This window comes from Wolffia australiana, chromosome 15, assembly GCF_029677425.1.
Source record: "Wolffia australiana isolate 7733 chromosome 15, ASM2967742v1".
Taxonomy (NCBI): domain Eukaryota; kingdom Viridiplantae; phylum Streptophyta; class Magnoliopsida; order Alismatales; family Araceae; genus Wolffia; species Wolffia australiana.
In genome coordinates, this window is record NC_135849.1 from 6,398,362 (window position 1) to 6,410,771 (window position 12,410).

The 12,410-nt window shown below is 38.8% G+C and overlaps 1 protein-coding gene across 1 annotated transcript; it reads right to left on the minus strand.

Annotated features, from left to right (window-relative positions):
* Nucleotides 1–860: 860 nt before the first annotated feature.
* LOC144712693 (heat shock protein 90-5, chloroplastic-like) lies at nucleotides 861–6,496 on the minus strand. The gene is made up of 19 exons (XM_078586962.1): nucleotides 6,117–6,496; nucleotides 5,475–5,548; nucleotides 5,200–5,325; nucleotides 5,023–5,116; nucleotides 4,865–4,948; nucleotides 4,632–4,775; nucleotides 4,433–4,549; nucleotides 4,303–4,350; nucleotides 4,158–4,238; nucleotides 3,968–4,072; nucleotides 3,743–3,883; nucleotides 3,565–3,657; nucleotides 3,400–3,477; nucleotides 3,067–3,321; nucleotides 2,875–2,977; nucleotides 2,425–2,599; nucleotides 1,482–1,587; nucleotides 1,316–1,405; nucleotides 861–1,219 (listed from the first exon to the last, which is right to left on the minus strand). Exons 1-19 carry the CDS (start codon nucleotides 6,393–6,395, stop codon nucleotides 1,019–1,021), a joined length of 2,394 nt encoding a protein of 797 aa, XP_078443088.1. The 5' UTR covers nucleotides 6,396–6,496; the 3' UTR covers nucleotides 861–1,018.
* Between the last annotated feature and the right edge of the window lie 5,914 nt (nucleotides 6,497–12,410).

Genomic DNA, 12,410 nt, shown 5'->3' on the forward strand with positions numbered 1-12,410 from the left:
TCGTCCACTGGTACTGGTTGTGACCAGTGAACAGATTTCTTGGTGTAGTTTGGGTAACTGGGTATAACAGATTCTTCCACTTGAGTTAAAGAAGCACCCAGTTCATCTTTAGCCAATAGATGCAAGATACTGCAGAACAAAATGGCTGAACAACCAGGTTGCAAGAAATTAACAACCAAAATCTCACTTGGAGGTAAATAGATTTATGTCCTACCTCCTAGTCAGACAAGAGAGTGTCTCCAGATTGTTGTGAAACAGCAGTGAGCTGGGTCTTCCAGTCAATCAGAAGATCATTCTCAACAGATTAGGTTGTGGCTGAAGTCAGCAGGGAGGTCAAGCTTGAGACTTTGTTCAGCTTTAAGTCAGTATGCCTGATTCCTTGACTTTGATCCTTAAAGAGCTCGGATACCATGTCACGAGCAAGAACTCTCCCGAGAGAATGGAAGAAGAGTAGAAAAGAAGGCATGAAAGGAAGAGCTCAATATAGAGAAGAAAATGTAGATTATTACAACTCCCGTTTAGGATTCAATAATTCATACAAGGGGCTATTGGGCCAAAAGAGAACTAAGAGCCCAATATCAGACTAATGGCTAGTGCATAAAACTGTCTGCCAATGAGCCAAGCCCATTGAGGAAATGAGGAAGAGTTCAGTTAGCGGCTAGTTCTCAGATTATGTCAAACCTGACGATTAATTATTCACTGCTGCTTCAGCCAAAGACATCTAATTAATCAGCTTAGCCCACAGAGCTTCAAAAACCAAAACATAATGGAGTGGAGAACCCATGATTACACGAGTTTCAATGTATTCACTCCTGCTTTGAGCCAAATTTTGGAATTAATGTGATTAAGACCACTGAGCGTCAACAAGCTAAATATAATCGATCTGAAAACCCATGATTATACGAACTAGTTCTCTGATCGCAGCAAACCTGATGACTAATTAATTATTGGAGACTACTTGTTTCGGGCAAAATTTCTCTTCTAATCTGCGATGAAACTCTGCAGCTTTGTAATATGACTAATCCTTCCAGGGGTCGCTCTCCGACCGCACCTCCGACGGTTCCACCACCTCGGCCTCGGCTGTCGTCGACGTGTCACCATCTCCTTCAGCCGCTGCAGATGTGGCATCATCCTCGCTGTCCGATCTTCCCCATCTGCCACCGAGGGCGATCGCCATCATCTGATAAATCTTGTTGCCAAGCTCAGCTGGGCTGTCAGGCTACACACCATTTTTAACCAGAAATTAGGCAAATCAACACAAAAGAGGATAATACGCAAGTTTTAAGAGGCAAAAATTAACAGTTATTTGTTCTACCGTGAAGCCACTGGAGATCAGAGCAGTGTCGTAAAGCAGATCAACGGCCCTTGACGCGTCGCTGCTGTTGGGATCGTTCTTGCATGCAGCCTACAAGAAAAATAATAAAAGGGTGAGTGAGAAGAAAGAAAGAATGAAAAAACAAAGGGGTTTTTATGAAACTCACGTTTAGGTCCTTGATGATTGGGTGGTCAGGGTTGATTTCCAATATACGACGGCCTCGCATGAATTCCAAGCTGGAGGTGTCTCCAAGAGTCTGCGCCTTCATCAGCCTGCAAGAATATTGATGAAATTAGAAGAATCTAATCATGGTTACACTGGGAAAGCCTCGTACCAATGACGGGGACGATGACGAGTCGTCGGTTGAATGGGAAGGCGACTATTGATGGCGAGGATGATGATGAGGCAAGGTTGACAACGAAAGGCTAACACTGATGACGGGGACGATGACGAGTCATGAGTTGACAAGGGAAGGATAGTATCAATGACGATGAGGAGTCACGGGTTGACAAGGGAAGGTAAGCATTGATGACAGGGACGACGACGAGTCATGGGTTGACAAGGGAAGGCTAGCATTGATGACAGGGACGATGACGAGTCATGGGTTGACAAGGGAAGGCTAGCATTGATGACAGGGACAATGACGAGTCATGGGTTGACAAGGGAAGGCTAGCATTGATGACAGGGACGATGACGAGTCATGGGTTGACAAAGGAAGGCTAGCATTGATGACAGGGACGATGACGAGTCATGGGTTGACAAAGGAAGGCTAGCATTGATGACAGGGACGATGACGAGTCATGGGTTGACAAAGGAAGGCTAGCATTGATGACAGGGACGATGACGAGTCATGGGTTGACAAAGGAAGGCTAGCATTGATGACAGGGACGATGACGAGTCATGGATTGACAAAAGAAGGCTCGTTTCGATGGCAGGTAAGATGACGAGTCAAGGGTTGACAGGGGAAGGCTAGTATCGATTACTGGGACAATGACGAATCATCAGCTGACTGGGAAAGGCTGGCATCGAGTGAAGAGATAACTATGACATGTCATCATTGTTCCCATCATGAGTCTTCCCCAGGATGAAGATAATGAAAGTCAAGCTACCTTTCCATGTTAGCAGACCAGCCAAATTTGCCAGAGACGAGCACGCAGGGCGAAGAGCTGAGCCTTTTTGAGACCTGCACTTTGGCCACCTTGTCTCCCAGCTGCTGCTTCAGCCAGTCGCATAGAAGGGTGAACTCTTGCTGGTTCTCTCTATCCTTCACCTCATCCTCATCCCCTGTTTCAGATCTCAATCAGATAGACACAGAAAGAGAAAGAGAGAAATGGATAGAGAGATATTGATAGATAGAAAGAGATAAAGAGATAGAGAGGTAGAAATCAATCGAGGAAGGTAGAGAGAAGTAAAGACGGAAATATAGAATAGAGAGAGAGAGAAAGAGAAAGAGAGAGAGGAAGAAAGAGGTATAGAAAAAGAATAGAGATCAATGAGAAAGAGATGGAAGCAGAGATAGAAACAGAGAAAGGGACAGAGTGAGAGAGAGAGAGACTCACCCAGTTCAAGGTCTTCCTTGCTGATATCGACAAACTTCTTCTCCTTGTAGGTCTGAAGGTTCTGAATGGCGACCTCATCAATTGGCTCAACCAGGTAGAGGACCTTAGAAAATCCAAAAAGAGATTAGTGTCTGCAGGACATATCGAGAGAGACTACGAGTAACCCAGATCGAGTTATGCAACGAAACTTACTTCGATGTCCTTCTGGATAAGTTTCTCCAAGAAAGGAGCTGTCTTGGCGCTCTTCAGACTGTCGGTGGCCAGGTAATAGATAGCCTTCTGGTTCTCCCCCATGTTCTCCACGTACTCATCCAAGCTAATCAAATCTTCTTCGCTCTTGGAGGAGTAAAACCTCAACAGAGGCGCCAATCGCTTGTGATTCGCGGAGTCCTCGATACAGCCCAATTTCAGCAGTTTCCCAAAGTTCTCCCAGAATTTCTTGTAGTCCTACTCCACACATTATATTCAGCGACATTTCATATTTGATAATTTAAAAAAAAATAATTGAGAATAATCGAATATTACCTCCTTATTTTCACTCTCTGAAATTTCCTGAATCATGTCAAAGGTCTTCCTCACGAGCCTCTTCCTCATGATCCTCACCTACAGAACACCAGGAGCAGAGTTGTCATCAAACCCGCAGATAATTACATTAAACACCCGAGTAATTCTTAAAATCATCTCACTTACAATCCGACTCTCTTGGAGGATCTCACGAGAAACGTTGAGAGGGAGATCATTGGAATCGACAACACCCTTCACAAAGCTCAGGTAACGTGGGAACTGCAGAAAAAAGAGAATAATTTTAATTTTCTACTTTATGGTAAAATTAAACAGAATTTAATTTCTTTTTCATAAGATAGCTGACCAGCTCGCCGTCAAAGTCATCAGAGATGAAAACTCGCTTCACATACAGCCGAATATTCTTCGTCTTGGCATTGACCACGTCCTCGTTGTTGAGGGGTGCCATCCCAGGGATATACAGAACGCTTCTGAACTCCACTTCGCCCTATTATTTAATAAAAGCATTATTTTTTGAGAAAAAATGCCAGTAAAAGGAAAAAAAATCAAAACCCAGGTCAGTGGCGCAAACCTCCGTGGTAAAATGGGCATGTGCAAGGGGATCCAAAAACTCATTGAATGCCTTTTTGTAGAATTCGTTGTATTCCTCCTTCGGCACCTCCTTGGCATTACGCATCTGCAAACCAGTAATCATACCGAGTGAATAATGACTATAATCCTGATTCGAACTTGGTGATTAGATGCAATAATGACGTGTTTACCCAGATGGGCTTCGTCTCATTGGCCAGCTCCCAGTCCCAATATTTCTCAGTGACGGATTTCGTTTTCTTCTTTTTTTCCTCCTGCAAACCAAAGCTTCAGCATTTTGAAGATTCAGAAAATAATCAACGAGCGAAAGGGAATCACCTCTGGCTTAGCTTCATCGCCCTCTTCTGTCTTTTCTTCTTCTTCTACCTGTAATCCACCGCGTTGAGATCAATTGAAACAAAATGAGATTGGTCAGGTCAAATTTCGAGAAACATTCTTCAGTTTTTACCTCCACTGTCCTTGATTTCTCCTGCCAAGTGAAAATGGGGAAGGAGACGAACTGTGAGTAGTTCTTCACCAGAGACTGGATTTTCGCAGGCTCTGAGAACTCAAACTTCTCGTCTGGCTGAAAAATGAGGAAGGAATTGTGTTATAAAAAAAAATCCAAAAAAAAGGATGATAATAAAGAGAATTATGCGGCATCATACTCTCAGATAAAGGGTAATTTGAGTCCCTCGGCGAAGAAGCTTCTCAGGATCAGTTTCTTCTTTTATGAGATATGCGCTGCTATCAGCCACCGCTTCCCATACATATTGCTTGTCAGATTTCGGACTCTTCGTGGACACGACGACCTAAATGTAAGATCTCAAAAAATTAGCCTGGATTCCAAAAATAATGGAATAATGCTTAAAAGTACCCAAATTTAAAATCTTTGGAATACCTTGTCCGCGACAAGAAAAGCCGAATAGAATCCAACGCCAAACTGCCCGATCAATCCATTGTCGGCGCCGACATCCTTGTTTTCCTGTTTATCATCATAGCATAATCAGCATACAGAATTATAAGAACAATGATGACAAAAAAAGGTGGAAAGGGAACCTTCAGAGCCTTCAGAAATTTAGATGTTCCACTTTGGGCAATCGTTCCAAGGCAATCGATCAGTTCTTCCTTGGTCATCCCGATTCCAGAGTCTCTGCAAATCAAATAAGATATTCTTAAACGCATACAAAACACGTAGCAATTGAAATTCAGTATAGACTAAGGAAAGGGCCTTGCGTTATGGTAATTGTCCCATTTTCTGGGTCAGGCTTGATCCGAATCTCCAGTTCACTTGAATCGCCCAGCAGTGACGGCTCAGTGACGCTCATAAATCTTAATTTGTCCAGTGCGTCACTCGCGTTGCTGGAAATTCAATTAAATCCATGTCAGTGTTTTCACTTAAAAATGATGGAAAGACGACTCATGAGATTAAAAAATAGGTCCCGTGAAATAATCTGAAAAACTTGAAATAATTATAAAAAAGTAGAAAAATGAAGGAGAACAGGATCAACCTCACGAGCTCACGCAAAAAAACTTCCTTGTGGCTGTACAAACTGTGAACGATCAAGTCCATCAGACGGCTAACCTGCAAATAAAGTTCCCATGAAAGAAGGCTTGAATTGACACAAAAAACACGATACGACTCAACAAATATAATACAACATATGTTCCCAAATATGAGAACAACACGGATTGCTCTTAGATTTTATTATTTTCTACTAATTCATTTTTATCTCTTGCACCATCGGTTTTCAGTACCATGCTTGAAAACTAACTTTACGTGCAGAAACAAATTAGGAGTCCCGTCGCCCTCTAGACTTCCAATAGCACTGTAAAACTAATTATTGAACCCATTGGTGGGAACGAGAACAATTGCATAAAGTCGATTAGAACACGCTACACAGAAGAAATGAGCTTCACGAAATCACAAAAGTAGATGAATAAAGTCTCACGTAAGAAGGCTTGAACTGATATCCCAAAAAAAAGTTAAAAATTAGGAGTTCCATCGCCCTTCAACACTTCCAATAAAGCGGCAAGGCTAATTAGAGACAAAGATTTCAAAGCTAACAAATAATTCGGCAAAAACAAGAACAGCAGCTCAATATTCGATTAAAACATGTTGCACATAGAATATCTGACTCGTAAACGCTCACCTCAGCCTGGTATTCGTACTTCTCTCCGGAAGTTTCTTCCGCGGCATCCGTCTCAGCCACGGCGGCATCGCAGCGGACGACCCCTCTCTTGTCTCTCTTCTCCTTGTTCAATCTCAGTTGAGCAGAAGAACTCTTCCTGCTCAAGCACCTCGATGAAAGGGCACCCACAAAGCTCAAAGAAGACGCTCGGCTGCTACTTGTGGCCAAGGGAGAGGAAGAAGTAAAGAGAAGAGACGCCATTGAAGACGAACCCAGAGCTCTGCTCAGAGCAGGCGCCATGCCCGGCAAGATGGGTAGCCAAGGAAAGCGATGGAGAAGGAGAAAGGAGCGAGCTTTTCTGGATAGGGTCGCTAGAAGCCTCCTCCCTGCGCTGGCGGCTTGGGGGTTTTGGTTTTAAGGCGCAGCTCACAGTGAAGCGTAGACGCTTCTAGAAAGCGCAGATGATATTTCACAAAATTTCTTATACTAAAACTTAAGATTTTTTAAAAAATTTTCAGCTTTTTCAACTGCGCACGCTTCTTAGGTATTGTTGGGTTTTTCCACCAGAACTTCTATGAAAAACATATTGTTTGGTCAAAACGAGTTTGATACCAAAAGCGAGGGTGTGGTCATCATTTTATATAACATTTTACTTCACTTGACATCATTAAAAACTGTAATGGCAAGTCACTTCTTAGGTATTGTTGGGTTTTTCCACTAGAACTTCTATGAAAAAATATATTGTTTGGTCAAAACGAGTTTGATACCAAAAGCGAGGGTGTGGTCATCATTTTATATAACATTTTACTTTACTTGACATCATTAAAAACTGTAATGGCAAGTCACTTCTTAGGTATTGTTGGGTTTTTCCACCAGAACTTCTATGAAAAAATATATTGTTTGGTCAAAACGAGTTTGATACCAAAAGCGAGGGTGTGGTCATCATTTTATATAACATTTTACTTTACTTGACATCATTAAAAACTGTAATGGCAAGTCACTTCTTAGGTATTGTTGGGTTTTCCACCAGAACTTCTATGAAAAACATATTGTTTGGTCAAAGCAGGTTTGATACCAAAAGCGAGGGTGTGGTCATCATTTTATATAACATTTTACTTCACTTGACATCATTAAAAACTGTAATGGCAAGTCACTTATTAGGTATTGTTGGGTTTTTCCACTAGAACTTCTATGAAAAAATATATTGTTTGGTCAAAACGAGTTTGATACCAAAAGCGAGGGTGTGGTCATCATTTTATATAACATTTTACTTTACTTGACATCATTAAAAACTGTAATGGCAAGTCACTTCTTAGGTATTGTTGGGTTTTTCCACTAGAACTTCTATGAAAAAATATATTGTTTGGTCAAAACGAGTTTGATACCAAAAGCGAGGGTGTGGTCATCATTTTATATAACATTTTACTTTACTTGACATCATTAAAAACTGTAATGGCAAGTCACTTCTTAGGTATTGTTGGGTTTTTCCACTAGAACTTCTATGAAAAAATATATTGTTTGGTCAAAACGAGTTTGATACCAAAAGCGAGGGTGTGGTCATCATTTTATATAACATTTTACTTTACTTGACATCATTAAAAACTGTAATGGCAAGTCACTTATTAGGTATTGTTGGGTTTTTCCACTAGAACTTCTATGAAAAAATATATTGTTTGGTCAAAACGAGTTTGATACCAAAAGCGAGGGTGTGGTCATCATTTTATATAACATTTTACTTTACTTGACATCATTAAAAACTGTAATGGCAAGTCACTTCTTAGGTATTGTTGGGTTTTTCCACCAGAACTTCTATGAAAAACATATTGTTTGGTCAAAACGAGTTTGATACCAAAAGCGAGGGTGTGGTCATCATTTTATATAACATTTTACTTCACTTGACATCATTAAAAACTGTAATGGCAAGTCACTTATTAGGTATTGTTGGGTTTTTCCACTAGAACTTCTATGAAAAAATATATTGTTTGTTCAAAACGAGTTTAATTCCAAGAGTGAGGGTGTGTTCATAATTTTGTTGGGTCTCCTGAGGTGTTACTTGGTTTTATATAACATTTTAATTCCTTTGATATCATTAAAAAAATGTAATGGCAAGTCACTTGTATGCTTTTGTTCGAAGTAAGGATACACATATTAGAGCCCGGTTTGACTTAATAATAATTTATCACTATTAATTAAAAACCAAGTTGCTCCAAAAAATGAATTTATTCTGAATAAGGTTGGTTTTTCATTATTCTGTTCAGTCTCTTTAAATTTTGTTAATGTTACTACTGAGCCTGCATTGATATATGTTTTCAAGTTATGATATGATTGGAAGGCCTATTGGATTTCCTTCAGTTCAAAATATTCTTGTAATGATGACAATTTATTTTCCTCATTCTCTCTCTCTCCCTCTTAAATTAATTAACTTAAAACCTTGATGAACCGTAAAACATTTGATTTTTTTCTTCATCACACAAGCGTCAGTTTGAATATGACCCAAAGTTTTATTTCCGGATCATATTAAGTATCCATAGTATCTAAAAATGAAAATAAAATTTTGAAAATATTAGTGATATATGAATGTATTGAGGCCAAAATGCCACTTATACATGAAGGATCAATATCTAGATGATTTCATAATATATATAATATAAGTTCGATCCAAGTTTAACTTTCACAAAATATCATAACAGGTGATAATACATATACGTATAAAAATCTTCAAAAGTCATGAAACATGTTGCCAACCTACACCTCGTGGTCTATAATATACAAAGGAATGAAGTGTATGTCAATTGATTGGTTGAGTTATGAGCCATGGGGTAACAAGATACACCTCTTGCTCTCGAATATAAAAAGGAGTATGTCAACTCCAACACTCTTCAAGATTACATGGATACATTTAGAAGCTATATTGGAAATATATGTGGCTTGAAAGTTGATCACACGTTCTGTATATCGCTCTGTGTTCATTTATACAATATATGTATGCATTAGAATGCATGTGTGATGATTGTAAATTCATTGGAATCTCTGCAGTCATCACTTACTTTGTACGTATAATCCTTCATCCTATTAGTGATCGTAAGATGATTTAGGGTATGGTCAACTATCAAAACCCTGGTAGGACATCCCAGTCAGATTTAATGTGTTTGGAAGATCATCAAAGAATTATTTCTTCAATATTTTACAACCTTTTCCAAGGAAATCACATCATCTTTCTTGAATTTTATCTTCATAATGAGGGCAAACAATCACATCTTAACCACACACTGACATTCATAGACTTATTTTACTCATGCGTAAAGGTTTATCTAAATCTCATGGTTAGAAACTTTGAGGCCATAATTAAAATATGACCATCCATCCACAAGATGTCTTCAATGTCTCAGATTTCGACATCACTTGATGTGTTCTAAGCCTTTGATTGACTGTCTAAAGTGTCATTTTAAATAAGAAATCAATTAAAATTTTTATCAATAAAACTTTACATGATAGGATCACCTTGGGTGGAAATAATACACTTTCACTCAGATTCCTAGAAAGAATAGCATAAATTCATTCATGTGTTTTTGTTCTAAATTTATACACACAATCTTTGTGGTGATGGATCTACTTGATAATTTTCAATCCTCCTTAAAAATCTCATTAATCTTCCCACAATCAAATCTCACTAGAAGGGGGAATTTCAGAAAATGGGAGAAGATGAAGGGGTGGTAAGATTTGGGTTATGTGGGAACCTAAGATTGGTACCTCTATTTATACTTGTCATATAAATCCCTTCCAATTCAAATATATCCACTAACATTCATAGCTTTTGTGTGTGTTAATCTCAAGGCACATGTATTAGTGTAGCTAATAATTTTAATGGTCTAATGTCGTTTATTGGCCAACCTTATTAGTTAACTATATTGGCATATATAATAATTAATCACATATCAATCTTACCTAAATTCTAGGTTAGGCTTATGGGCTATGGGGTGCTAAGCTCCACCTTGTGTTCTATAAGATACAAAGTGGTAAGTGTGTTATCTCATGAAACCTTTAGTGTCGTCAGTAAAGTTAGAACTTTTGAATGACTTGGATATGGTTAATTAGCGTTATGGAGATAAATGGATAGCGCATTCTCCAATATCTCTACTACTGGGGCTAGGAGTTTAATACATCCTCGTACTTGACTCAATCTCCTCTTATATCAAGGGTGAATGATCCCATCTTGACAACTTAATCATTTTCATGTACTTGTTACGTCTCATGACTTGGGGCACTTAAACAGTAGTCAAAAGTTGCCCCTGTTTGGTTCTGTGCTTTGGTCTGTCCATGGAAAACACGATACCATGGATGCAGAAGCATGTTGATCAATTCACAATCGATCATTAAAATCATACCTTGAGTATACCTTTTGGGGAACTCGTTCCACCTTTGACTTTGCTGCTCCGAGATCATTCAAAAGCCGTTCACACGTCCGGCTTCTAGAAGTATCCACGCAATCACTTGGCGCTTGGATCTTCACGTCTTCTTCTTCAACTCTTCTTGAAAATCTGGAAGATCTTCTCACCATGAAGACACTCTCCTTAGATGAGTGGAGAAGAGAGTGGAGAAAGGGAGGGGCTCTCAAATCTGGCTGACCTTTGTGCTTGAAATGAGATCCCTTTCCCTGTTTATATTTCACTTAAAGTTTTTCTCAAAAACCCTAAAAGTGAAATATATCCACCAATGCCCTTATGACCTTATGTGTGTGACCCTTTGGCCCATGCATCGTTCTAGTCAATAACTTTAGTGGCCCAATAACAATTATTGACCAACCTTATTAATTAACTATATCAACATATAAATTAATTAAATAAGGATCGATTTAACCCAATCGATGGGTTGAGTTTCCAGCTTGTGGGGTGCCCAGCTACACCTCGTGCTCTAGAAGATATCGAGTAGTGTTGAACTTTCTCATAGAACCTTTACCATCACCGGTTACCATATATGTATAATCCATCATCCGTGCGAGACTCTCGAAATACTTAGGGTATGGTTTATCGTCAAACCCTAAGCCATCATTTGATTAGTATTGATGCGTGACAAGGATCATTGGAGAATGCCTTCTCCAATATCATCACTACCCTGGCCAAGGATTTTTATGCATCATTTTCCTTGAGTCGATCTTCTCTTATACCGAGGGCAGATGATCTCGTCTTGACCAGTTAATCATCTCCGTGAGCTTCTTACTACATCCAAGCTATGACTTGTTTGAATTCCATAATTAGAGGCTCATAAGTCATAGTCAAAATGTAGTCATCTATTCACGAGATGTCCTTGGTGTCTCAGGTCGGTGGATCACTTATACAACCGTGACATGAATCAACATGATTAACATTTAGGTATAATATCATCGAGGGATTCGTACAGATCAATTCAGTGAACTCTTTCTCTTAAGAGCACCCACTATCTGTCCTTAGTGTCGCTACAATAATAGCCACAGGATCAGCAATACTTATCATATAAGTAGGATCAGCTAGTGATATTATATCATGATAATTCGATGTCTGTCTCAACTATCCATTGAATAGGAATATTTAGAATACATGTTTAAAGACTAGTGATCATTGTATTATGATCTCATCATAATTCACTATGTCATTGCACTTATTCATGGACTTCATTATAGACATCACACTAGAATAATAATGAACATAACATTTTATTCAATGAACTTTAATAATCATAATGGTGTGATTGGCTTGACGGCCACATAATATCAATCAGCCCCTCTATTCACAAGATGTCTTCGGTGTCTCAATCATAAGCACCGTTCATATGATTGTAACATGAATCTACCTAATTGACATTTAAGTATGATACCATTCATGATAACATAAAATTAGATCAATAAAAAATATGCTTCTATACTTCATTTTTACCCCTTATTTTTATATTTGCACTTGCATTATTCACAATTTAAGGATAAAATGTGAAATTTATGAATTATTTTCCTAAGATAAGATCAATTTTTTATGTATTTTATTTATTTTTTTAGACTAACCCCACTCGACTCCTTAAAGTCAAGTGGATTTCTCACATCTTCTTTGAGTTTTTATTTGAAATACACGACTTAGGTGAATACAATGGTGAATTTTAGATACAAATGCGAGGAAACGAGAAACCCAAGACATTTACTAGACAATAAAAAGAGGCCAAATGCACAAGAAGCCTACTCTATAAGCCCATTTAAACCTCATTGAAAACCAGATCAACTAAAGGCAAGAATTATAGAACTAACCCACACTTTGAATTTGAAATGCCTATTTTCAAATCTGAGAAGCATGA

Bases quoted from the DNA above. Each gene is read 5' to 3' on its own strand.
- LOC144712693 (XM_078586962.1), bottom strand. From the start codon at position 6,395: ATGGCGCCTGCTCTGAGCAGAGCTCTGGGTTCGTCTTCAATGGCGTCT. The intron at 5,326-5,474 runs GTTGATCCTGTT...TTGAATTTCCAG, and splicing joins TTTTTGCGTGAGCTCGTGAG to CAACGCGAGTGACGCACTGG. The intron at 3,884-3,967 runs GTTTGCGCCACT...ATTAAATAATAG, and splicing joins ATGCCCATTTTACCACGGAG to GGCGAAGTGGAGTTCAGAAG.